This window comes from Phlebotomus papatasi, chromosome 2 (assembly GCF_024763615.1).
Source record: "Phlebotomus papatasi isolate M1 chromosome 2, Ppap_2.1, whole genome shotgun sequence".
Taxonomy (NCBI): Eukaryota; Metazoa; Arthropoda; class Insecta; order Diptera; family Psychodidae; genus Phlebotomus; species Phlebotomus papatasi.
The window spans coordinates 108,039,142-108,064,930 of NC_077223.1; the positions used below are offsets into that span (position 1 = coordinate 108,039,142).

A 25,789-nucleotide genomic window follows, 5' to 3' on the forward strand; every position below is an offset into this window, starting at 1 on the left:
AAAGAAAGGGCATCAGGAGCAATGTGGCATTGATTTTTTCAAGTGATCTCCATCGCAATCACATTCCATCGTTAAACTTTGAAATGTGATCATCTTGGTTTTTCAGAGATATGTTTTTTTGGCTCAATTCAAATTTGAGGGGAGATCGCAAGATCAGTGCTAGAAGATGCCCTATAAAAGAGGCAATGCCGTTCCGTGGAGTTTCTGTCGAATTTCCGCAGCAGAATGGGCGGAAACTCCATGGAATTTTTCTGCCATTTTTCCACAATCCGAATTTATGGAAAAACTAGCTAATATGCCAAGAACATTCCCTTAAAATAGACTGAAAAGTTTCCCCTGAATATTCTAAGTATAATTTCCGATATTGGTCCGGACAGTGTTCCATGGTATTGAAGATGAAAATTCTGCACTTGTGTTTTTATTCTAACGCTATAATCCATTTGAGCATCTCATACTCAAATAAACGATATACATCAACTAATTAATAGACAAACTTCAATTGTATGATTATTTTTGTGGATATTTTTGTAGGATTTTTTTTATGAAATCAAGAATATCGTGGAAATAATCAGGATTTTTCCGGTGCCGACTAAAATTTTGAAAGCCAAAATCCCGAAAAGCTAAAATCCTGAGGAGACAAAATCTCGAGTGGGTCGAAATTCCGAAAGCCAAAATCCCGAAAGCCAAAATCCCGAAAGCCAAAATCCCGAAAAGCTAGAATCCAGAAAAGCGAAAATCCCGAAAGCCAAAATCCCTAATGGGTCGATATTCCGAAAACCAATATCCCGAAAACTCAAAATCTCGAAAGCCAAAATTTCGAAAAGCTAAGATCCCGAAAAGCTAAAATCCCGAAAAGCCAAAATCTCGAAAACCCAAATTTCCAAGAGTCATAATCTTCAATGGCAAAGCTCCTAAAAAGAACGAAATTGTACTGAGGATAATGTATAGAATAATTGCGTTTATCTGCAAAAAGCGTGGATGCAATCGCGAGAGTAGTTATGTCACTTTAAAGAATTCGGATTTTTGGCTTTCGGGATTTTAGTTTACACGAGATTTTGATTCAATCGGGTTTTTGTTGTTTAGAAAGACCGTCACGAAGAGCAAAAGATACCCAATCCCAACTGTTACTAGAGTTGACATATAAAAAATCTCTGTCCTGACCTAGAATTGAACTGGTGACTTCTATATTATAAGCGAATGATCTATCTTAAATTGTGAATCACTTAAATTCACCCTTTGGATAAACATGCTACGGACCTTAACCTTTTGCTTTGTGCTCTAAAATTTGGGAAAGTTAGCTTTCATGAATTAATAGCTCAAGATGTAGATAGTGTACACGCCCAGTTAGCGACAGGTTCCCAGTGTTCCCAGTTCAATCCTTAATAGAGACAGGAATTTTTCCTACCTTTAATCGTTTTCTGTTCTAGTCAGAATTCAGGATTGAGCCCGATCACAAGTAGATTTTGATTCTCCAATAGTGTCTTGGATGAAAGGTAAATGGTACTCTATTTGCACAAAAAATCGTTGAAGTTCGAAGAATTCAAATTCAATTTCGAATTTTCATACTAAATTTTCGAACAAGGTGGGGAAAATTTATCAAATTTCACGCTAAAGAGCTGGCAAAAGAGTTACTCAGTGATTATGGAGTGATTAAATACCGGGGCAATAACAGTAAACGTCGTTGTTCTGTTTTTTTCCTCACAATAATGTGAAGGCCGTCACATTTTGACAATTGAGCACTTTGAAATTTGAACAGGATGTATCTCTGCCACCTTGCGGTATTATAAAAACGTAAGAAAGTCTCTTTTTTAGACCTTCAAATAGATTTTCGAATTTTTCAAGATCTACTTCTGTACGGAAAGAATGGGTCGATATTCCGAAAACTCAACATCTCGAAAGCCAAAATTCCGAAAAGCTAAGATCCCGAAAAGATAGAATCGCGAAAAGCCAAAATCTCGAAAACCCAAAATTGGAAGAGTCATAATCTTCAATGGCAAAGCTCCTAAAAAGGACGAAATTGTACTGGAGATAATGTATAGAATAATTGCGTTTGTCTGCAAAAAGCACGGATGCAATCGCGGGAGTAGTTATGTCACTTTAAAGAATTCGGATTTTTGGCTTTCGGGATTTTAGTCCACACGAAATTTTGGTTCAATCGGGTTTTTTGCTTTTCGGAATTCTGGCTTTCCGTATTTTGGCTTTCGGGATTTTTGTCCAATCGTTAACGTTTAACAAAATCGTAAACGTTTAACGTTCGGGATTTCGATCGTTTTAGAATCTTGGCCTTCAGGATTCTGACTGGGAGCCAACGAAAAGGGGGGAATTGAACTGGTGACTTCTATATAACTGAATGATCTATCAATTAAATTCTGAATCACTTAAATTCACCCTTCGAATAACCATGCTACGGACCTCAACCTTTTGCTTTGTGCTCTACAATTTATCACTATTATAATTTAAGAAAGTCATCTTTCATGAATTCATAGCTCAAGATGTAGATAGTGTACACGCCCAGTTAGCGACAGGTTCCCAGTGTTCCCAGTTCAATCCTTAATAGAGACAGGAATTTTTCCTACCTTTAATCGTTTTCTGTTCTAGTCAGAATTCAGGATTAGGTATTGTTTTCTACGACCGACGCACTTTCTTTAGGAATTAGTGTGGATAATCCATGGACATTCCACTGAATTTAGCTATAGTTCCTCTGTTGACAGTGAAGTGTTTCCATGCTTGGCAAATGGCCCTTAAGTGGTTTACAATCATCGGAATCATCGGAACAAGATTGAGAATTTGTGTGGATACGACACAGAAATCTCCACGCCTCCTTGCAGACATGTCCATGTCATTCTGATCTACGCGTACCACTTTTTATAGGGTAAGTTTCTTCCTCTTTCATGATCATGATCAATAATTGAGTTTATTTACTCCATTGCACTTTATGCACTTAATTTATGGCACTTGGAGATTTTCTCCTTCTCACATCATCATTGCTGTGAGAGATCTTTTCTGGGATGGACAATCAAGGGGCCAAAGATCACATTACATAGCCGAAGATCACATGAAGATCGCATAAAGATCACATCAAAATGCATTTCTTTTGCCATTGCCATTCGATTGTTGCTAATTTTAGGATTACTGTGAGAAAATTCTTTAGTATTTACTCATGTTTGTGGCTTCAAGATCATTTAATATCCTCTCTGAAATCTCCCCCAAATATATCTATTTTAAGAATGTAAGAAATTCCATTTGGAATTTTTGGAGGATGCTGCCTCGTGACAATTCAAATAAAACGATAAAATTTAGATAAAACTATTTTCTCACCTCCAAGAACGCCCTCCGACATCCTAACCATTTATTTTTCTAATTAACTCCCCAGAAAGCAGTAAAAATAAGTCTAGGTTGAATTTTAATAAGGTAGAAAATGCATGATCAGTGCAATCAGGAGCATTTGCATGATCATCTGCCCGATAAATTTTGTTAACTCCGGGCGCTCTATTTTCTAATTAACCAAGATGATAGTTTCAGTTTCAGAAGTTAGAGATAATCCACGTGAAATAAAAGCTATAAAATTTTATATTCTTCTAGTTTAAATTAAAACACCGGAGCAACTTTCTCTGGGATGGCCTCAGTGGCTTTGAACTTGTTATTATTAAGTTCTTTACCACTCCTGCATTTCATTATAAAACCAGCATCAATAGTTACATCCATAAAAAAATCAATTAAACCAATTAAATTTGAGATTGTATTTATTTTTTTATTGGTTAATGATTTCAATATCTTACTTTTATTTAATTGAAATTGCTTTGCAAAACAAAAAGGATTTTGTAGGGTATTTCAAGGTCAAACTTTGAATTACTCCTGAAGTAAAATTTATGAACCTATTTGGATTAATGACTACCCATTTGAAAGAAGATGGTTTTGTTAATTAATACGCAAGGTGATGGCACATTTGGAGAACTTCTTTCACTATCCCAGGGGCTGATGAAAAGCCAGTGAGAAATGGGAATTTGTGGTGTCGTGAAGAAAATTCCCATAAATTTGGTTGTTTTTCCTGGAGGGAACCCACCAAAAGGCGACAAAATTTCTAAACCAGGCGTTGGCGAAAGATAAATACATCCACCATTGAACTTGCTGACTTTTTTATCGTGCTATATTTAACGAGACATTGAGAGATATCATACCCCTCCAGAGAGAATATTCTCATCATGTCAGGAGTGAAAGATATTTTCAAATTACTTTTTTCTATCGTTTGTTGGATTTTTTTTGGAAAATATGGAAGATGCAAGTGGCTTTGTTCCATTTGGAAGATCTTTAGTCATCACCCGGAGACAGATGATTAAATCAACTCTCGACAATGGAGAAAATTCTCTTGCAAAGTTCTAATGTGCAATATGTTGAGATCTTTCTTCATGGACTTCTGTCTCGATCACGACATGAAAATGTGCAGAAAATTGAGAGCATGAGAAGGCGGGAATCCAGCTGTACATTATCGCTCATTTAGTATACCAGAGACGTACGTCCTTATTAGAAATTTTTCAGGAAGCAACTCTAAAACATTTCATTATCAATTTCATTATCTAAACTATTAGAAACTATTTTAACAAAATACATTACTATTTTCATCTCTTTCAGCATAGGAACAATAATAAGAAGACGGTCACTTAATGCTTATGTTTCATCCACAAGTAATAAAATATTTACTCACATAAAATATTTAATTACCATTTCTAATTAGTTAAAGCCCTGAATGCGTTTAACCATTCAAAAATTAGCCAATTAAGTTGCAAGATGAGTCTTAAGTATTTCAAAGAATTAAATATTAATTTACATGTTGCTAATACTTTAATGACACATTTGCAGCATTTTCTGCCTACATTTTACACTTTAAATTAGATAATTATTGAAGATATAGAGAAAACTTGTCTAATGCCCTTTGCTAGGTGGTTTTATTCCGTTAGCACGGGAAAATATTATTTAAAGATTTACCAGGGGCCTCTCAACATTTCATTTTTCCATACGTTTTTGCATAGTGGCACTGAAGACTATTGGCAAGTTTTTTCCTAAAGAGAATTGACTTATCAGACTGATATATTTCGAAATCGTGCATTAAAAGCTATCTAAAAATACATATTTCATAATGCTCGCCGAAATAATACAAGAACTACGAGCAAATTTGTTTAAGTCGCGGTGCAATATCTACAACATTTTTACAAGGAAAAGTGAAAAATATTTTCACTTTTTATTAGGCTTGATGGGCCCCTGGATTTACTTTATTTTTTATTTTTAACTATGTATTGCCCTAGATCAGAGATGTGTAAGAACCGTTTGAAACCGAATAAACGTCAAAATAAGTTGGTTCAGGTTGTTTCATGACAATTGACGTACAAGTGTCATTTGACGTTTGTTCGGTTTCAAACAGTTTTTGCACACCTCTGCCCTAGATACTCTCATGACTTAAGCCGAGAGACGGTTTAAAGTAATTATAAGCAAAATAATGATCAGATTACATTTCTATTAGTTTCTCCTACTTTCTAAATCGTAATGGAACACAAACGTGACAATTTAATGTCGCTATATTTTGCAGGAATTACTGAAGCAGCTAACATTAGGGCTCTTCAAAACCCTGAATGTAATTAAACTTTCCGTTTTTCGAAATTTAACTTGGTACAGGGATACTAATAGCATTTTAAAATGCTTTGGTGAAGGTCTAAAAAAATTTGCTTCATCCCTAGTCATCTTTCTTAAAGTGAAGAAACAAATTGAACAAAATCTGCGTCACATCTGCAAAGAAACGATCTCTGAGCCGCATAGATCGCAATTAACCATGAAATAAATATTGTTAAAGGACCTCTATATGAAGCCTTAATAACCCTGAAAAGGAAGAGACATCGTCGATCCTCATAAAGAAGTTATGCTTGATCAACGAAGGAGTAAATTCGCTTGCACGTTCATGGTCAGTTCCAGAATATCATTTTTTCTTAGAAGAAAAATTTTCAATTGAGCATTAGATGTGGAAACAAACTGATTATGTCTATCTGAAGGAAAGATCATACGATAATTTAGACGTTCGAATAACCACCGGAAATCAAGGAACACCTTATTTGAAGGTCTGGCCTTCCTTGAAGACAAATTATCGCTTTCCACTGGGCTTTTTAGGCTATACCGTCAAAATGAATGCCAATGTGTTTCTGGAAATTGTCCTGGAAGGAGTGTTGGAGTCGTGGACAAACAAAAATTTTAGTAAGAAGTAATGGAAGTTCGATTAAGACGCGACAACGTCGCAGAAATCACGCGCCAAACAAGATTTGGCTAAAAAAAAAGTTTCGCAGTTTATTTTGGGAGTACAATGACCTCAACGATTTTAGGATGCAAAATCGTTTGACTTCCCCAAAAGAGGCATTTTGTTGATCAAGGTTAGGACTAAAAAGTAGCAAAGTGTCGATGAGCTGAAGACAGCCCTTCCTCGTGAACAGAAGGACATTCAGAAGGCTGACATTCGTGCAAGATTAAGACATTCGTGCAAACTGACATAGCGCTTCCGACAAACTTAAGACCATAATTAAGTCAAAAAAAGGATCATATTGAACAAAACCGATAATATTCTAAAATTTTGATGTATTTACTACTATTTTTTCTTTATTTCAAAAAAGTTGAACAAAAAATGAAGATAATATAGCGCTTTAGTTTGTTGCACTTTTTTTCAGCCACCCTGTATATTGTGAAACGTAGAATATTTAGTCATTACGAACTTACCATGGTATCAAGCATGGGCACTTTCCCTTACTTGCGCAAAAAGTCCTTGATATTCGAAAATTCAAACTCAGTTTCGAATTTTCTAGTCAAATTTTCGCACAAAGTAGGGGAAGTTTATGAAATATCATTCGAAAAAGCTGATAAAAGTATAGAGCCAAAATTCTTATAATTTGCTTATAGCGCTCTTGGTTTCGTTTCTGTAATCACTAAAATTGCAATGGTTCACTTTTTAAGAGCTTTTTCGGGAATTTAAAAACAATATTCTTAAAGCCTTTCAAATGTACATTAAAATTGTTAAAGTCTTGTTTCTGTAAGGAAGTTATTTTGCTTCTTGAACAGTAATTATGAAGGTAGAGGAGACTGGGGCAAAAAGTCACAAAATGGATATTTTATTATATGTCTAATTAGAGCGGTTCAACTTTGTGAAAGTCATTTCCTCTATTTTGTAAAGAAATATATTTATCTTTGGCCACAACGCGGACGAAACGAGAAGTAAAACCAGAGATATTGCGTCCTACGGACGGTCTGGCCCGAAATTGCCAGCTTATGATTTTTAGAATCAGGGATATTCAAAACCTATACCCTGTGAATTTCAGCTCGATCTGAGCACTTTGAGAAAATCGAAGGATTACAATAGTTGTGATTAAAGGAAATCACAAATAAAATGTCTTTTATTTGGCTTTCGAAACCGATCCTCGAATTTTTTTACCCACCGACTGTAAATGAATCAAATGGGTTAATAAATTGAATTTAAGCTCAATGTCAACATTATAGCAACCCTAATGAAATGTCCTATCGTAAGGCAATAATTTCTCAAAATCGACAAAAATCGGCATACGCCCCTGTAATACACAATGAACTATATTTTTAATAGTACGGAATTATAAAAGAAAATAAGACAACTCCGGCAGCAGCCGCTAGTTTACAATTTTTCTTATTTTGCCTTCCTCTTTCTTTCTTTAGGTAGGTTCTCTTTTTTTTTCTTTATATAAAAATGGCTTATGCATGAGGATGAAAAGAAGTCTTTTTTCACTCTCTTGGTTCTCTTGGCTTTTGGCATTAGTTGAGGATGAAAATGGGCAAAAGAATATAAGAAATTCACAACATCATTGAAGTGTATGAGTAAGAAACTGTGAATAAGAGTGCCATTGTGGATATCTTTAATATTGAGTTTATTCAATGGTCTTGCAGATTTCCCTTTGGCGCTCTTTTTCTCAACACATCTTGCCAGATTCTTTTAGCATTATTTCTGGGTTCGTTTCACGAGAATGGAGTAAAAATTAAAATTTTCCACTATATTTACACCAATAACAATAAAAAGTTGTTGGGATAATTAATCGGTTTAGTTATAAGTTGCATAAACTGCTTTTGGCATATCTTTTGGCGGGAAAAAATTGGCAAATGACAGGAAACTTCAACTTTTCCATTAGGACTGGGTCATTGATCCACCGAATGGTTTTTTTTTATTGTCATAAATAATTCTCATGACGACACATTCGGAAGGATAATAATTTAGGATTTCCGGTTTGCGTGATAAATAGCCGTTTCATGCGGTAAGAGATAACATTCGCTATATTCCGTTTGTATTTTTCTTCAAATTTGTATTTTTAATAAAAGTAATTTGAAAAATAACCTAGGTAAAATTAAGGAATACAGCAGAGGTATCAAAAAAACAAATAAACATATCAAATTTTCAGAAGCACGTGGGATAAAACTTTAGCCAAAAGCATTTTCAAATCCAAATGATCGAAAATGAAACTTTAATAAATAATTTCCTTAAAAATAAGGTAGCTGTACCTAATTTCGGCCAGCTTTCAATTTTGTCCACTTATTTTGTTCCTATAAATTCCATGAATTTTTAGTTTTTTCATAAAGATTATATACAATACAAAAAAAAAACAAAAAATATCGCTACGACGAACAAGATGATGTGAAAAGACTTTAAAAGAATTTCGGAGGGACAAGGAACTGATCAAGGTGGTCGAAATATTACACAAAGCTATGTTTATATTTTTATTCATTTTAAAATGTATTAAGAATGGTTTTAGAAGAATGATTTTAGAAGTTTGCGTAATCTTGGTGGATTCTAAACAAGAATGAAGGAGTGTACATGTATTGAAACAATAAAAAAATTCATGTTAAATTGATATACACTAAGCCCTGAGATATCGAAATGACAGCTGTCAAATACACGAGAAATTCACACGTGCACTTTTACTCCTAATCATTCGGATCACGCATACTAAAATGTACAAGTTTGCTTTGTGAAATAGAGAAAGATAAAAAGGCTTTGTTTTTTTCTGTCTACTTTATCTATTGATATTTTCTAGCACACTTCAAACTACCCAATAAAAAACATTGACTGCTAGAATTAGTATTGCCCAGTGCAAATCAAAATGTCAATCTACCCATTTAAGACTTGTCTCAAGTTTGAAATGTAATATTTTTAATAAAAATTGAATATTTTTGTTACTCTTTTATAAGGAATGTTGCTTGGAGCCTTGCAGACAATTTATCATCTTTATTTTCTCTAAAATCATTCTCAATACATTTTAAAATGAATAAAAATGTAGACATAGCATTGGTGGCCTATTTCGGCCACCTTCATTCTCATAGTTCCTTGCCCTTCGGGAATTCTTCCAATGCCTTTTTCGCGTCATCTCGTTTGTCGTAGCTACATTTTTTGTTATTTTTTTTTGCATTGTATAATCTCTAGAGTGTACGTAAAATCTAAAAGTTCATGAAAATTCGAGGAACAAAAAATATGGCCGAAATTGCAAGCTGGCCGGAATTTGGCACACTTACCCTATCCCTTTTTCATTCCTTTTGACTTTCAATTGTCATCAACAAACTAATTCTATGAATTTGAATGAACCGTTTTTGCGCTATTACAGTTAAAGCTGTCCCGTTGGAAGTGCATAAGAAAAAATTAGGTGATGAAAGAAGAAAGCGAAATCAACTGAATTGCACTAAATATCTCTGTTAACTTATGCAAATACAGCAAAGATTTCGGTGCATCAGGAATACAATGGATTTTCTCATGGATGAAAAAACGGTTCCTCTTGAATCTGGGAATTTTCGTGACGTTGCACAATTCCAATTTATTGTTCCATACATTTTAATTTAAAGTGCAATAACATTAAAGACTGTGAGAAACTACGGACAAATTAACAAAATCTCCATGCAAAATTGAATTTTGGGAAACCAAAGGGATATTCAGAGAAACCATTCTTTCACTTGCTTCTTCGGAAGGAGAAAGGTGAAATGGAGAAGGTGTCTTGGTGTATTTACAAAAAAATAAGGGAATTTCTAAATATTCTTCCAAATACCAGAGACGACAGTCTTCTTTTTTTTTGCCTGAGACCACAGAAACTCCAGAAGAAACTGGAATCCTGAGAATGACGATTTAGATTCAAAAATAAAACACTCTTGGTATGATAATCACGAAATATCAATTTGGAACCCCTATTTTATTCCCAGTCCTAATCGAAAGAAACATACAAACGACTAGCGATGATGGAAAGAGAGACTTCGATGAGGGAAATCAGAATGATAATAAATAAAATGCCTTTTGTTGTGGCCTTTTGTGACTCTCGTATTTGATGTGAAAAACAAGGAGAAAAAGGGATGGAAAATGTGAACAATTGCTCAGATGTGCATTGGAAAGGTACAAGGCTTGTACAGTTGCGGGAACAAATGCAGACACGCTTTTAATGGATATTACGTCAACACGAAATCCTAGTCCTTTTGTGGTTGCATTGGAAGTATTTTAAATGAGAAAGAAAATAGTGTCTCTAACATTTTTCTATGTCCTGTAGTAGACCAATAGTTCGTCAGGACAAAGCGGAAAAAACACACAACTCTAACACATAGGCAGACCAAGTAATGGTATTCCCCTCTCTTTCTTTTTAACTATTCTTTGAACTATCCTGCAAGGGTGCAAGCGAGAGATCAAATAATCCGCGAGGGTAGCAAAGTTCAAAGGGATGGGGGAAAAACGTGTCGACAAACTTTCAACCGTGTACCAATTCTCTGACAAATTTTTCACGGGGGAGGAACAGGATTTTCCACCAGAAAATCAAGGATTGCAGACAGCCTAATATGGATTACAGTCATTGGCTTTTTTGGCGCAAAAACTTGACCCCTATTATCCTTTTAGTACTTTTCTGTAAAATACCCTGTAACTGTAGGGGTAGGTTTGCATTCACTACTCACCGCAAGGGTGACTCGTGAGTGCTAAAAATTGCAGGTGGCGCAATCGCTGATAAGATGCAACTGTCAAAATATCCTTTAGTTATTGGGTCATTGCGCAATTGCATTCACATCTTCCAAACACCAGTTGTGTATCCAAGTGTTTACCCTTAATAACTCAAAACTAAGAGTATATCCTTGACAAGTACAATAACTTAGCAATCCCCTCAGTCTTCTTACCTAATAAATAATACATTTTTGATCCTTCGAGCCGTAAACTTAACAATCTCCCTAGGAAACCCTTTAAGCAAATTCACAGGGCAACTGGAATCAATTTACGACACTGCGCCATCTCTATTTTCTTGCACCAAAAGGAGTTTGAGTGTATGAGTGTGACGGCGTCACTCACGAAAAATTACACCCCTATTATCGATTTTTGCGGCGTTTTTTTCAGTACACCAATTTTCATCGTCTTTTCCACCGTAAATGAGTAACTTTGCACCATTAGCTCATGTTTCACGCTGACTCCTGGCCACCCCTGGTGAATTTGGGGGGAGTACAGGCGTCACAGGAGGAAAAAAAAGCGAGGGAAGAAGCCGACAAAGGGAAATGGCGCACAATTTTCCCACCCTGACTTTTCCTCAAATTTGTTTTTCGCGGCATTTTCCATACACTGTCCCACTGTATAATTGGGCAAACAATTGTTAATGCTCTTCTAAGGGCAAGAACGTTCACAGGGCACAAAGTTGGGCAAAATTGGTATAAGATAAAAACGGTACAAACCTTCCTTGGGACGCAAACGCTCTTTCAACAACGCACAAATAATCCACAGAAAAGTGCTACAGGAGAAACAGGACTTCACACACACACCAATCAGCACAGCATGGAATAATCCACTCAAAAGTATCCTTGGAGGGATTTTTTTTGTCCCTTCGATATATTTGGGCTTTTTATTCACGAGAACATTCAACAAAACGATGCGACCGCTTCGGCTTTCGAACTACAACTGAAACTAAAAACGTCACGAACCCTCTGCTCAGAGACGAACTGGGCAAAATCAGATCATTCAACGCTATTTCCCTCCTAAGACTCGTCCCACGACAATCCATAGGACAGACAAATTGTTATAGGGTGCCTGAAAGAAATTTTGCCTACATTCCGGAGTATAAGGGATTGTGACGAATTTAAAAGCAACGACCAGTCTCCAAAAAAGGAATTTAAAAAAAGAATTTACATTTTTATTTGTCACGCTATCACAAAAATGTACATTAAGTGCAATACCGATTTGTTTCAATAAAAGCTTCTCTAGACGGAGGATAATTCACATTCGCCATATCATCCCAATAAGGGCGACACTGAGCAAAGAAAACCTCAAAGAAATTTGGCAAGAACTGCTGGGTTCGGATGGTATAAAAACTTCTGGCTCTGGCTGATAATCCCAATCAATTTTGTTTGTGCTAATTATCTTGGCGAATACCTTTGCAGACGTCTTCTGAACTCTCGTTCGATTTGGGTGCTTGAAATCAACGTGGTAGAGGCCAAACTTCTCACTGGGAAATTAAATCAAATTGTAGAAATACATTTTTAAAATCAAACTTATAAGGTAAAGTGCCCTCGAGTCAACCGGTGTTCAATTTTTGAATTGTTGATGGTGAATTCGTATTTATTTATGGAACAATTGACCTATAATGTTAGATAATACGCCAAATATTAGTTCAAATATAAGTAAATTGAATAAATAACTCTACTGGTCGAATTAAAAAACCGGTCGACTTGAGAGCACTTTACCTTATCATTAATTAAACTCACGTAAAGCCAGCCTTCCACTCATAGCTGTCCATTAAACTCCATGCAATGTATCCTTTAACATTGCAGCCATCCTCGATGGCATCGAGGACTGCTTCGAGGTAGGAATTGTAGTAATTGACTCGACCGATATCTTTCGTGCCTCCATAATCTGAGTACCCATTCTCAGTCACGTAAACTGGAGGATTGTCATACTCCTTCCGGATCCAATTCAGCAATTTGTACATTCCAAATGGCACCACCTGCAATATAATTCAAGACTTTATTGCAAAGTAGAAACGCTTTCAAGATCTCTATCTGAAGAAGTGCGAGAGACTTTTATGAAATGCAATAACTTAATTAAATAATATATTTTATACTGAATGTCAATGATCCGTGGACATGCATGTAGATTGAATTTCAGGTTTATAGATGTGAAAGTGGAATTATCATCGGCCTATAGTGTATTAAAATATGTTAAGAATTATACATAGTCAGCCGTATCATGTCTTTTCTCTCATATGTAACACATTACTTCATTAGTGCTTTACTTAGAATTAGTTTAACAAATAAATGTAAAACCAGGGGTAGATATCTATGCCGCTCAGGGTTCACACTGTGAGAGAAATCCGAAAAAGTTAAAATAACATTCCGGAAATGTTAATTAATTCCCTGTAGTATTGATCCGAAATCGGTGTAAATATTATGCTTTTTAGGTGTATTAGGGGTTAAAGTTACCCTTTTCATGTTAATTTTACCCTTAAAAAGGTGTAAAATTAACATTAAAAAATGTTGATATATTTTTACACCTAAAAAGTGTTAAAGTTACGAGGAAAAAAAGTAAATCGTACCCACTTTTTCTCTCAGTGCACTTGATTGCCGTCGAGCTCTTGTAAAAATATTCCGTCGATATCGTGTCGGTCTGCCGAGTAAGTCTAAGAAATTTATGATGTCACACGAGTTTAACCTAACGCTATACTTCATTGAAGTCTACCGATTCTTCCCTAAAATCGTGCTGATCTACCGATTTTATTTATCTGTCGCTTTCTGGCCAAATTGTGCCGATCTGTTGATTTCTTAGCTAAATAATGCCGATCGGTCGATTTTTAGCTTCATATCGGCACAATTTTGTCGATCGCCTCTCACGGTTTACTTTGAAAGCTAGTTACACACCCCTTGATGTAAAATAAATAAAAATATTTCAAATTTCAAAATATACTTGGTACACAATAAAGCCTAAAAAATTCTGGAAGTCAAGCCTACAAGCTTTTAAAATTAAATTTAAAAAACTGATTAGAAAAAAAACCTAGAATTATAATAATTCGATGTTTAACTGTTTACTTTTTAAAAGACTAAGAGCATTTTATTGATAAATATATAAGTTGAATTGAACAATAAGTTGAAATCTGTTCTAGTACATGAACATGTTCTAAAAAACCTGGATGGTATTTTTAGTACTAATCAAAGAAAAAGAGTATATTTTATGGTAAATTAAAAAGAAAATATAACAAAATTATATGATTCCTAATTATGTTTCAATTATTTTTTAAATTATAATTTTATATGTTATAAAATATTGACCAATAAAGTTATAAACAGTAGTGAAAAAAACTGACAAATTAAAGAAAACTAGAATTTTAATTATTTGTTTATTCGTTGTGTCCATTGTGTCATTTTTAAATGAATGAGAAAATTTCACTAATAAGTAAAAAGGTTAAAATTTATTTTAGAACATGACATATATTTTAGAACATCATCATGTTCTAAAAAAACCTGTATGTTTTTTTTTAAATAATAAACGACTGAAATGAAGTATATTTTATAGGAAATTGAGGAGTAAATGATTTATAATTATTTACAACATTTTTTTATTAATAATAATACATCAATATTATATAATTACCCTTCATTCTATTATAAAGTTTCAAATAATTACTTTGAAACTTTAAAATTTCTAATATAAGAGACGATAAAAGCTCCAAATTTAATATATTAAGAACGTTTTTCCACTGAAATATATCCAAATTACCCATCAGTAATGCATCTTAAGAACAAGATATGCATTCTAGGAAATTCTGAGTGTCACTTTAAAATATTCTTTAAACAACAATTAATTTGGGGAATTTACTCACAAGTAAAATGGTTGTTATCTTAATTTATTTGCTTGTACTACAAATTATAATTCATTTTGGACTTTCATGAAGATTACTCAAAACCAGTTTAATATTTATCTTCAATCAACACTCATCCACGAAGATTTTTTAACGTCTTATTCACACCTTAATGCCTAATTGAAGATAAGTACGTTCCCGTAAACTTAAATACCTGTTGACTTTCATTTTTATATCAATTATGCCTTGAGCTATTTTTTTATTAAACAATTTAATTACAAGATAAAGAATTTTATGATCTTTTTATAAATTATTTTATCTTCCGGTGATCTTGAAGGTTTCTCATAAGTTGTGATTTACTCTTAATTTTTCTCGCACGCGTTATTATAATGAATTTATTAGGTATCTACCACGTGCAACACAATCGTTATCAATTTATTATCGTTGAAATTATAAACAAAGTTTAACATTATTAAAGTTTGACTGTATTTTTTTCAAAATTGAAACGAATTTAATCTTCCAATATAAAAGAGATAAAATCTTCAAATTTTCAACATAAATAACCTTAATAAATATAAAAATTAAAAAGAACTTTAAGAATGAAGAATAGCCTAATTCAGAATCTACTCTAAATAGAATTTTGTTTATTAAAACTTGTCAATATTAATTGATTTTAAATTTATCTGGAGCGCAAAGAATCAAATCACTTTCTGCGAACAAAAACGGTCTATCCGATTATTGACAAAATTAAAATATAGAAGCAATTAACACCGTCGGATTGAATTGAAATTGTCCCAAAATCCGAACCTAATCTTATCAGTTTACATCAAAACGTGAAGAATGAATTAAATTTGTGACGGGAAGACTTTTTTTATCAGGTTATAAACGTTGCTCAAAACTTCTAGGTAGAATTTTTATAATATCCAGCATTTCTGTGGAATAATATTGCCAATTTTTATAATAAATTCTTTCTTGTTCCCTCAAATTATTTATATACATACAAAATTATCTTATTTTTCAACTCTCTTTTTAGTAAATAAGAAAAATAAGACAGCTTACCATTAGAAGCCTAAAATGAGGTTAGGTTTAATGTAAAATGATTCAGTTTTCGCCTTCTTCTCCGGATTGGAGTTATTCAGATTACATCTTGGATTATAAATGGATTATAAAAACCAAGAATTCTTTAATAAAATCTTTTTAATAAATAAATATAACAAATAATAAATAAAATTAAAAAAAATCCATCCGAATAATAAAGCAGACATCTGTCATTTTGTCTCCAAATCCGAATAAGGGCAGAATCACATTGACAATAAAATGCTCGCCGTAGCCTCACCGTATTTCGTTAATTTACGCATTTTCAGTGCATTTCTTAAGAAAATTCTCAATTACCGTATTACCTTATCTCATACTCGGTGGCACTAGGTGAAAATAATATAAGAAAATTAAAGAAATAAAACGAAAATTCGATAAACTGTGAGCAAAAAAACTGTACTGTACTGTATAAATCTAGCTCATCTCATCAATCTCTTTCTTTTGATAATTTCAATGCATTATTTCTAATCATTTGATATATAATATTGTACTAAAATTGACCTGCTACAAAATTTACCTTAAATCCAGATTAGTTAGTGCATTTTTTCAACCGCTATTTCAATTTCTACAACGATGTAGAGCAATTTGTATTAAAATGAGGGCCATTTCTCAACAGATAATTACATTGTCGCAAGATATTATAAATAACATTAAAGTCTTTCCCTCTTGAAAACAACAATGTAGGTAAATACAATAATCTCTGATTATCTTGAATTGAGGGTCAATCGGAAATTTATTGCAAGACTGCAAAAGGATTAATTAAGAAAAAAATATTGATGTCTCTATAATCAGCATCTTAGCTCATTTGCCAATCTTTAATTCATTAAGCTGCTTTAAAGTGCAAATGATTGAGCTGCTCTTAACATTGTAATAATATCAGTTGTGGGCAAATAAAAAAGTGGGAATGTTTGCATATGAATTAATGTTTTGCCACAAATATATCCGGTGTATGACACGCTGACACTGAATTAATTGGATTACTAATTCACTTCATTGTTGATTTATCAAATTTCCCACGTTTCCCACATAATGACGATAGCAAGTTTCAAGTAGCTTTTTAGATGTACTCACATGAAGCCACACGGAGGCACCTCTTGGCCAGACTGGATCCTTGCTCTCAACGGTATTCATGTCATGCTGGAAGGATGGCACTCGGTGACCAACTGTATTGTTCCGATCATTTTTCGTTACAAGAACTGATGTATAGGTATTTACTCCAAAGAAGTCAGACGTTCCCTTGATCCTCTCAATTTCCTCAGGAGTGAACTTTGGCAGTCGGGATCTTGGGAATCCCTGCTGCTTGCTTAAAGCGTCTATTCTATCAATCATTACTTGAGGATAGTTTCCTGTGGCTGAGAAGATTGGATGAGCGAACCATCCAATATAGAATTGCATTCCCATTTCGGAAGCCTCTTTATCATCATCACTATCAGTCTTTGGCTCCTGCCATGATGTATCTACAGTTATGCCGATTTTACCTAAAATAATCAACAACATTAATAAAAGAAACAGTGGAACTCATTGATTTCGAGCACTAAAAATCCGGAAGGCAAGCAGCTGTCTCAAAGTCAAGGTAAACTTTGGCCAGGTGATTCAACTCACCATTTTGAGTTGGCTGGAAGCGTGTCCTGTACATGTGAACAGCTTCCGCATGAGCTTTCAGCAAATTGTGTCCACAAAAATAACCTGGGATCCCTGGGAAATCGTAGGATGGTGCCAGATAGTCCTGTCCATAAGACTGCTCACATACATGCCATGGTTCATTGAATGTTGTCCAGATCTGTGCAAAATTTAAACATTAAAAAACGTTAATTACAAATTTAAATTTTTCAGCAAAAAAATCTCCAACTTCTTACTTTGACACGGTTCCCATATTGCTCAAAAACTACTCTTGCATAGTCTAAGTAGTAATTGATAATCTCAGGATTTGTCCAGCCACCCATCTCCTGGAGCCTCTGTGGCAGATCCCAGTGATATATTGTGACCATTGGTGTAATGTTGTAGCGCAAGAGCTCATCAATTAAATCGCTATAGTACCGTATTCCAGCTTTATTAACCGTATTGATTATCCCTGTGGGCATAATCCTTGGCCAGGATAGGGAAAATCTGTAGATATGAGCACCTAATTCCTTTACCATCTCAACATCTCTTCGCCACTGCAGAAAAGTAGGATGAAAAATATTTGATCAACCCTCAATGAACTCTCGAAATATTGAAATCGCAGCTAAATGTGAAATGCATTTGACTTTTTTTTAAAGTAGGGCAAAGTGCTCTCCCTTCGAACGTTTATGCCTTCGAATAATGTGAATTTCTTTTGTTTATCGTAAGAGATTAAGAGGAAACTGGGGCACCACCAAACACAGGGTACCACCAAACACTGCGATTTTTTAATCAGATATTCGACTTCAGAGCATAAGACCTATAGGAATTTATAGGTAAGGGATGCTTGTCTACTGAAGGAATGGTTGAGATAGTCCAAGTAGTTTAGAAATAAAAATTAGTGTTTGGTGGTACCCCGTGTTTGGTGGTGCCCCAGTTTCCCCTACACTAAAATATCACGGAATTATCAACAATTGATGATAAGCCAACTAAAATTTCATAGAAATGTGTAAGTTTCTTATAAAAACTAGAAAATTCACACTATTCGAAGGCATGAACGTTCGAAAGGAGAGTACATTTCCCTACAGTGTGACCTTGACAGAGTCAACTAATTATTTCCTACCCTGATGACTCTATTGGAGATTGACTCTATCGGGGGTTTGACTTCATCGAGGTCATACTGTATCTGAGAAATATCTTTTCTTTAGTAATTATATTAAAATATGAAGTGTGCGAAACCAGAGTGTGTACAAAGCCTGAAAACCTCCCCAAATTAGCATTATCAATAGACAAAAGCAAGCTTTATCTTTTATATCAAGACTTTGATTTATTACACTGTGCAACGATGATTTTGTCCCTGGGTTCTCATGCTATTTTTTCTATTGCTAGGGTCAAATGATTTACGAAAATACTTTAAAAGTTTTTCTTTTTCTAAAAAAAAGTTTTTCTAAAAGAAGTTTTTCTTTAGTTGGCTGAGTGCTCGTTTTTCGTTTGAACCTCAATATCGAGGTTAAAAAATAATCTGAGAGAAAAGTTGTTGTACATAGATAAAAATGTAGCTGATTAAATTCTCTATCAAACCCACAAAACAGATTGTTAGGAACAGTCCTAGTTTTCGAGATATATTTGATCAAAGTTGCTAAAAAGTTCGATTTTTCCATGTTTTCTGACATATTTGAGACCACAGTGCCCCTAGTTTCAGTTGTACGAACTTCATCTGTTCAGAGGATTTATCGGGCATGTAAAGGAGACCAAATTATTCCGTAGTGAGAAATAAATCGGTTCAGCAGAATCGGAGATATAGGCACCCAAGTATCAAAAAACGGCAAAAACGATTTTGCCTAGATTCCAGGCGCAAAATCCAAATGAAATCAAAATGATAAGTATTTTCGTAAATCATTTGACGAGAAAATAGAAAAATAGCATGAGAACCCAGGGACAAAAAAAAGTTCAAAATTGTTGCACAGTGTTATTAAGACTTCCTGCACTGAGAAAAAAACAGGGGTCCGATTAACTTTTTTCCTCATAACTTTAACACTTTTTAGGTGTAAAAACATATCAACATTAACGTAAATTTTACACCTTTTTAAGGGTAAAATTAACATGAAAAAGGGTAACTTTAACGCCCAATACACCTAAAAAGCTTAATATTTACACCGATTTCGGATCAATAATGCAGGGTAAAATTAACATTTCCGGAATGTTATTTTAACTTTTTCGGATTTCTCTCAATGTGTGTTAAAAATTGTCCTAAAGTTAATGAAGGGTTAAATTTATTTGCACGACTTCAAGGTCTTGAAGCACGTCAAAGACTCTTTCACATGAAATATTCCATAAATTCTCAGCATTTGCGATACAATGAACACAAGAAGTCAAGAGAATATCTATGATTGAAACCAATTGATTTTATACATTCATAAATTTCTTGTACATAATTACCCGACAGATTTCTCAATTTTGTCTTCACGATCAAAAATTGATTCTTTAGCGTTTTTACGGAACATCTCAATTTTTTACACCAAAAGAATCCCTAATCAATTTTTATCGTGCCTTTTGCCCCAAAATAAAAACGACTTTTTGGATGAAACCATTAATCTATCCGAGAATAATCTCATTAGATAATCATGATTAATTTTATGTCTTAATTCTCAGCCGAAAAACCCGTGGTAATTAGAATTTTATCAGTCTGACTGATAAATCCTTAAGTACAAATTGCTATTGAAGAGACACTTGAATTTATGCTCTTTTCGGGGACTTTTTCTTTAAAATTTCCTCAAATATTGCGTTGCAAATTGTTGTAGAGAGGCTTTTGTAGTTTCGTGACTCCTAGAATCACGATATTTTCTAAAGAATTCTTTGATGGATAATTACTGATCGTGTTCTACTGGGATTTTTATGATCTTCAGAATATTTACGAAAATATTAACAATTTTTATTGAGCATTGCAATTACCCCATTGTACACAGCTGAAACCCTCAATTTGGAATGTTCTAACAATCATTTGGGAAGGTAAGGAGAGTTGATCTGTTTGGCACGTAGAATAAAATCATTCACAATTCTTCAATAATGCAAAAAAAACATCATTTTGAGGTGATTCTCAAGGTGAATGGCAATAAAATGCCGGCAGGTGATGTCTGAGACCCAGTTGATCCATCTGAACTCACCTGGTGATAGCTGTCGGAACTAATATCTCCATTGCTCTGATCCGCAATTTTCTCGGGATGATTGTGAGTCAGGTGATCCCAAATTGATTCACCTTTACCACCCTCATTCCATCCCCCTTCTATCTGATAAGACGAACTACCCACTCCCCAAACAAAATCCGGTGGGAATCTCCTATGGACATTTTCAGCATGAATTCTGGAAAAAAAAACATAATCACATTGAGTCATGAAAATTAATTATTCTGAACGGTCTGATCACATTAGAATAAGTACTTAGCAATAATAATAAAAAACTTATGAAAAAGATCCTGCTATAAGACATAAAAGGAAAATTTATTCTCCAGTGCACTTCCTTTCGCTTTTGGACACAGCGAATTATGCAGCAATAAATAATCTTTAGCAATCAATTGATTGGCGTTTTAATTGACAGAACGTGAAATATCTTTCACTATAATCTTGAGATCATCGTCATATTAAAAGGGGTAGCAAAGCGTTCCGTGCTTTGCGAAATGCTCGAACTGACTTTAATGCTATACCTCAAAAGATCTTTTGTATCATATAGAGGGAAGTGGGGCAGCTTTGAAATTAGAATTTTTCGCCTATTTTTAAATAAAATTGAACGGATTGAAAAATTAAATTACATTATGATATGGGTCATTTATATTTAAACATAGGAGAAAAATCCCAATTACAAAGGTGCCCCACTTCCCTCTACCATTTATTGATGCACTACCGATTTCAACTGACTAAAAAATCACTCAAAAGATCACCAAAAATAACTTCGGAGTAAGACAGTGGATTTTGGGGCAAAAATTGCCTATCGATTCAAAACCGGTTCATTACCGATTCATAACTGATTGGAATGGAATCGGTTCACAATTGTTAGCAATTTAGAGACCTTTCCAAAAAGCAAAATATAACTCTATTTGGTTGAAAAATATGTTCTCTAGAGGCCTTTTTTTCCTTTGAACTTGAAAAATTGTTATTAGGAACGATTCAACGTTATGTACGAAGGGGAAAATACTCTTCCTTCGAACGCTCACGTCTTCGAATAATGTGAATTTTCATATAGTTTTCCTAATAGACTTACACATTTCTATTAAATATTAGTTAGCTTATTAATTTAATTATTAAATAAAAAAATCATATTTTTCGAAGTTATAAACGTTCGTACTTTCCCTTACGGACGAAATATTTGCCTAGATACTCTGGAATATAATTTTGTGCTTCTTCTACTTCTTCTTATTCTTTTCCTCTTCTACTTTAATTAGGCAATTGCCTATTTTTCCAGAGTAGGTCTACGGATTGCATGTTATCGGTTGACTGTTTAAAAGTGGCATGATACTGACAATGCTTATAATCATCTGGAGTTGTGATTCTGACGTCCAAGACTCTTACCACCTTTTAGGTAGTCTACCTCTTGGTTTCATAGTTAATCTTCGAAGATTTTTTTGGACTCTTTTCGCAACATAACAAAAACGTTACATAATCGGACGGCGCGTTTGTGATCAATCCCGACAAACATGATTTTGGATCGAAGGGCAGGGGTGGGAGGAAAATAAGGGCCATGTTAACGATCTTTGGGCTGACTTATGGGGGATCTAAGAAAGTTCCAAGTCTCTATCTATAACCGTTTCACCTCTGGAGCTGATGACAGCCGGACGGACAAACGAGAAGACGGAGAAACAGAGTGACGACTTTTCTCAAATATCGTCTCAAACGCAAGAAGAGCAGGGGTGAGCAAAAACCGTTTGAAACCGAATAAACGTCAAAACAATTTTGTCCAGGTAGCGTTTTGACGGTTTTGACCATTAACGTACAATTTTCATTTGACATTTGTTCGGTTTCAACCGTTCTTGCTCACCTATGCTTTTTAGAGGGTAAGAAGTCGAAATGTATAACTCATAATCAAGGGATTATATACAGGATTGATCAATTGAACTGTAACCTTCTCAAAACGCTGTTTTTTTTTAATTCAAAATTAATTTTATTTGTGCAAACAAGATAAAAATCAGATATTTTTTAATATTCGAGAACTATTTGAAATTTTCTACGTAATTATCTTTAACGCGGACTACGGTCTTGAGTTTGTTAATAGCCGCACCGAACGCTATCCGAACGTAAGTTTCCGAATATCGTGATACAAGAGGTCCCTGGATTATGCACACACAATTATTCGTTTTTGCTTACCATTAGGAGCTTATTTGTCAAATCATTTTTGAAATACCCCTAAACGTATGCAATTTTTTACGGAGTAAATTTGAAATGTACTTATAGAAAACTGTTGGCGCTGAAAATAACGCGAACGTTTAGCGCCAAGTGTATACATCACGGCGTTCCTGTAGTTTATTTGAGAGAAATCTCCTGCCCGTACACCAATTTTCTAGGTGGACAGTGATATTTGTCGCGGTTTTTAAGTCCCAAAATGTATACACTCAGTTCCGGCATTAAGTCCTTCGGGATTATGCACCTGACGGAATTATGCACATACAATTATACAAAATTTGCCTACCATTGGGAGTCAACTTATGAAATCATTTTTGAAATACTCCTGAATGTATACTATGTTGCGACGCGGGAAATTTGAAAACATTTTGCTACTTTTCTAGAATAAAACTTTAATTTCTTTCATTAAGGTAAATTTTTTAAATATTCTAATCATTTATTGAAGAACTCTGGCCAAAAAGTACTGTTTGTTAATTCATTTCTATTAAACAACTGAATCTTTTTGTTTGAACTACTTTTACTCCGCGCGAAATTCGTTCTGCGGCCGATTTATTCAAAAGAAAGCCCCTGCGAGTATGCAAATTTTCTCAATGCATAATGCCATTTTGCGCGTTTTTTTTCGGTCCCGAAAATGTGCATAATCCCGGGACTGAGTGTATAATCCCGGGATCTCCCGTATTGCACTTCCGCTATTTTAGTGGTACTTTTAGCATCTTTTTTTTTAGATAGGAGCTTCCGAACTTCCCGTCAAATCATTGCTCTACCTGCCGATTTTACTCGGAGGTTTTTTTGAATTTTAACGGTATATTCTAGTACATTCAGAGAAAATCTGCAGATTCTCGGCAGAATTTCTCCCTAGAAAATCTGCATAACCTCCATTACTTCACAAAAATATTGTTGATTTATGAAGAAACTGTAGAAGTTATAAAGAAAATTGTATGCTCTGCTTAACAAGCATTACCGAGTACACATTTTAGATAAGTAAAAAAACTGCGAGCAAAAATACTAATTTCTTAAAAATCGCCAATCGAATGATACAAAAACACGAAATTTTGGTCGACACTCTGTTTAAAGTTTTCACTTCACTTTTCTCTACTTGTAACACGGCGTCGCAGAATTCTTTATTTTATATAAACACCGTGATATCACTAAGAATAACTATAGAATTTTGCAAACTTCAGTGAAAAATTTTTCCATCTCTTCTGACACATCTTGTCTGGAAAGTCTGGAATGTAGAAAAAATCTACAGAATATCTACAGAAATTCGTCAGAGATTCGTCAGAAAATCTGCCGAAATATTCTGACGAATTTTGTCCCAAGCCCAAATAAAATTCGTAAGAATATCTACAGAATTTATCTGCAGATATTCTGTAGAGGTGTAGATTTTCTCTACAGAAATCTTAAAGATATCTGCAGATATTATTTGACGGGTTATTATCACCTTATTCTCTTACTACAATTATCTGACTGCGGTACATAGGAGAAGGATTTCAGGCTTCGCACATACTCTGGCTTCGAACATTTCATATTTTCACCATATTCCCTATCCCACTACTTTTAATTGCTACTAGGTCAAATCAGTAAAGGAATATGGGAAATAATATGAAGTGTTCGAAACCAGAGGATGTGTGAAGGCTGAATGACTTTCAAAATATGGTAAAAATTCAGGGGTAGAAGCAAATCATTAGCATAACCATTAGAATATTCTTTTCACCTTCCTTCCATATAATATTAAATTGCTCAAGATAAACAAAAATTACTAAGTTAATAATTCTATTTAGAGTAATCTCCACCCAAACAATAACAACAATGTAAATTTGCAAAAGAAATACAAATAATATAATTGTTTAGCAAATAAGATACTTGCTTCTAGAAGGAGTTCCCAGACAGATAAGAAGTGTGGCTTGCAATTAGCATCGAGATAGACTTGCTCTACCACAAGTTGCTCATACTAATTACTGGGTTAAGTTAGAAAAATTATAATTCATGATGAATTATTTTTCCAGCAACTTTTCCATCTTAGGTGGGCTCATTTTCCAGCGAGAAACGCAACATTGAATTCATTCAATTTTCAATTAATGTTCAATGCCAAATTGAAAGAAAAACTACAGAGTTTTCGGTCACAAGAAACAGAGATAATTGCACATTATCTCATTTAATATTCTAGCAAATGTGGCATAAAATTAAACACAGGTAGATTCGAGTAAAAGCCACTGTTATCGGACAGCAATTAAATTTTATGAGAGCAATTGTGCAAATACCATATAAACTTGTTGAGAGGATGGCTCTAAACGACGGTTATTTTATCAATCTTATCACAGTGCGATAAAACATTTGAAATTTAATTTAATAGGTGAATGTCACAGCGATCATCAAGCTCTGCCAGCCATAAATAATGCTGAGATTTTCGAAATATCACCCCAAGAGACAAAAAAAACTCTAAAATCATCATATTCAATGGCAAAGAGGCTTTTGAATGAGCTTTCTAAGCAGCACGTGATGTGGCACGAATAAAAAAACTCCGTGTTTTTGGGCATGATTGGTGGGATAAATTGCGCAAGAAGCACTTACGAAAGAACTGCACATTCCAACAATAAAATTCCAATAATTGTTGCCTGAAAAATAGCACTTGCACTCATTTTGTGATGCATCTCAAGTCACTTGCACTTCATACAAAAATCTTCTTCAAAGTTACTCCCGAGAATAATTCTTTGACGCCTCGGTGCTGTGCTAAGGTAAGGCACTTTTCCACAATTCACAGCACAACAATTAATCCCCAACTAACTCTTTAGCTGGCCAGGCACTCTCTTTTATACAGCTCCTAGTTGAGAGTGCAGCCGAGAGACTAAAGATACGACCGAAACTGCT

General features: G+C 34.4%; 2 protein-coding genes across 2 annotated transcripts in view; both read right to left on the reverse strand.

Annotated features, from left to right (window-relative positions):
• The window catches only part of LOC129800716 (neurotactin), a 56,019-nt gene extending 44,058 nt beyond the window's left edge, over positions 1 to 11,961 (reverse strand). The window contains exon 1 of the mRNA XM_055845314.1: positions 11,725 to 11,961. The gene's annotated coding sequence lies outside the window, so the exon portion shown is untranslated. The remainder of the gene's footprint in view (positions 1 to 11,724) is intronic.
• Positions 11,962 to 12,157: 196 nt separating this feature from the next.
• On the reverse strand, positions 12,158 to 25,789 carry LOC129800720 (myrosinase 1). The gene is made up of 7 exons (XM_055845319.1): positions 25,493 to 25,789; positions 20,696 to 20,891; positions 17,789 to 18,088; positions 17,535 to 17,712; positions 17,004 to 17,410; positions 12,751 to 12,989; positions 12,158 to 12,491 (listed from the first exon to the last, which is right to left on the reverse strand). The coding sequence occupies exons 1-7, from the start codon at positions 25,570 to 25,572 to the stop codon at positions 12,263 to 12,265; spliced, it is 1,629 nt and encodes a 542-aa protein (XP_055701294.1). The 5' UTR covers positions 25,573 to 25,789; the 3' UTR covers positions 12,158 to 12,262.

Excerpts from the sequence above, each read along its gene's own strand:
- LOC129800720 (XM_055845319.1), bottom strand. The coding sequence starts at position 25,572 with ATGCATCACAAAATGAGTGCAAGTGCTATTTTTCAGGCAACAATTATT. Across the intron at positions 12,990-17,003 it reads GTGCCTCCGTGTGGCTTCAT|GTGGTGCCATTTGGAATGTA; the intron begins GTGAGTACATCT and ends ATTATATTGCAG. Across the intron at positions 12,492-12,750 it reads GAGTGGAAGGCTGGCTTTAC|TGAGAAGTTTGGCCTCTACC; the intron begins GTGAGTTTAATT and ends TTAATTTCCCAG.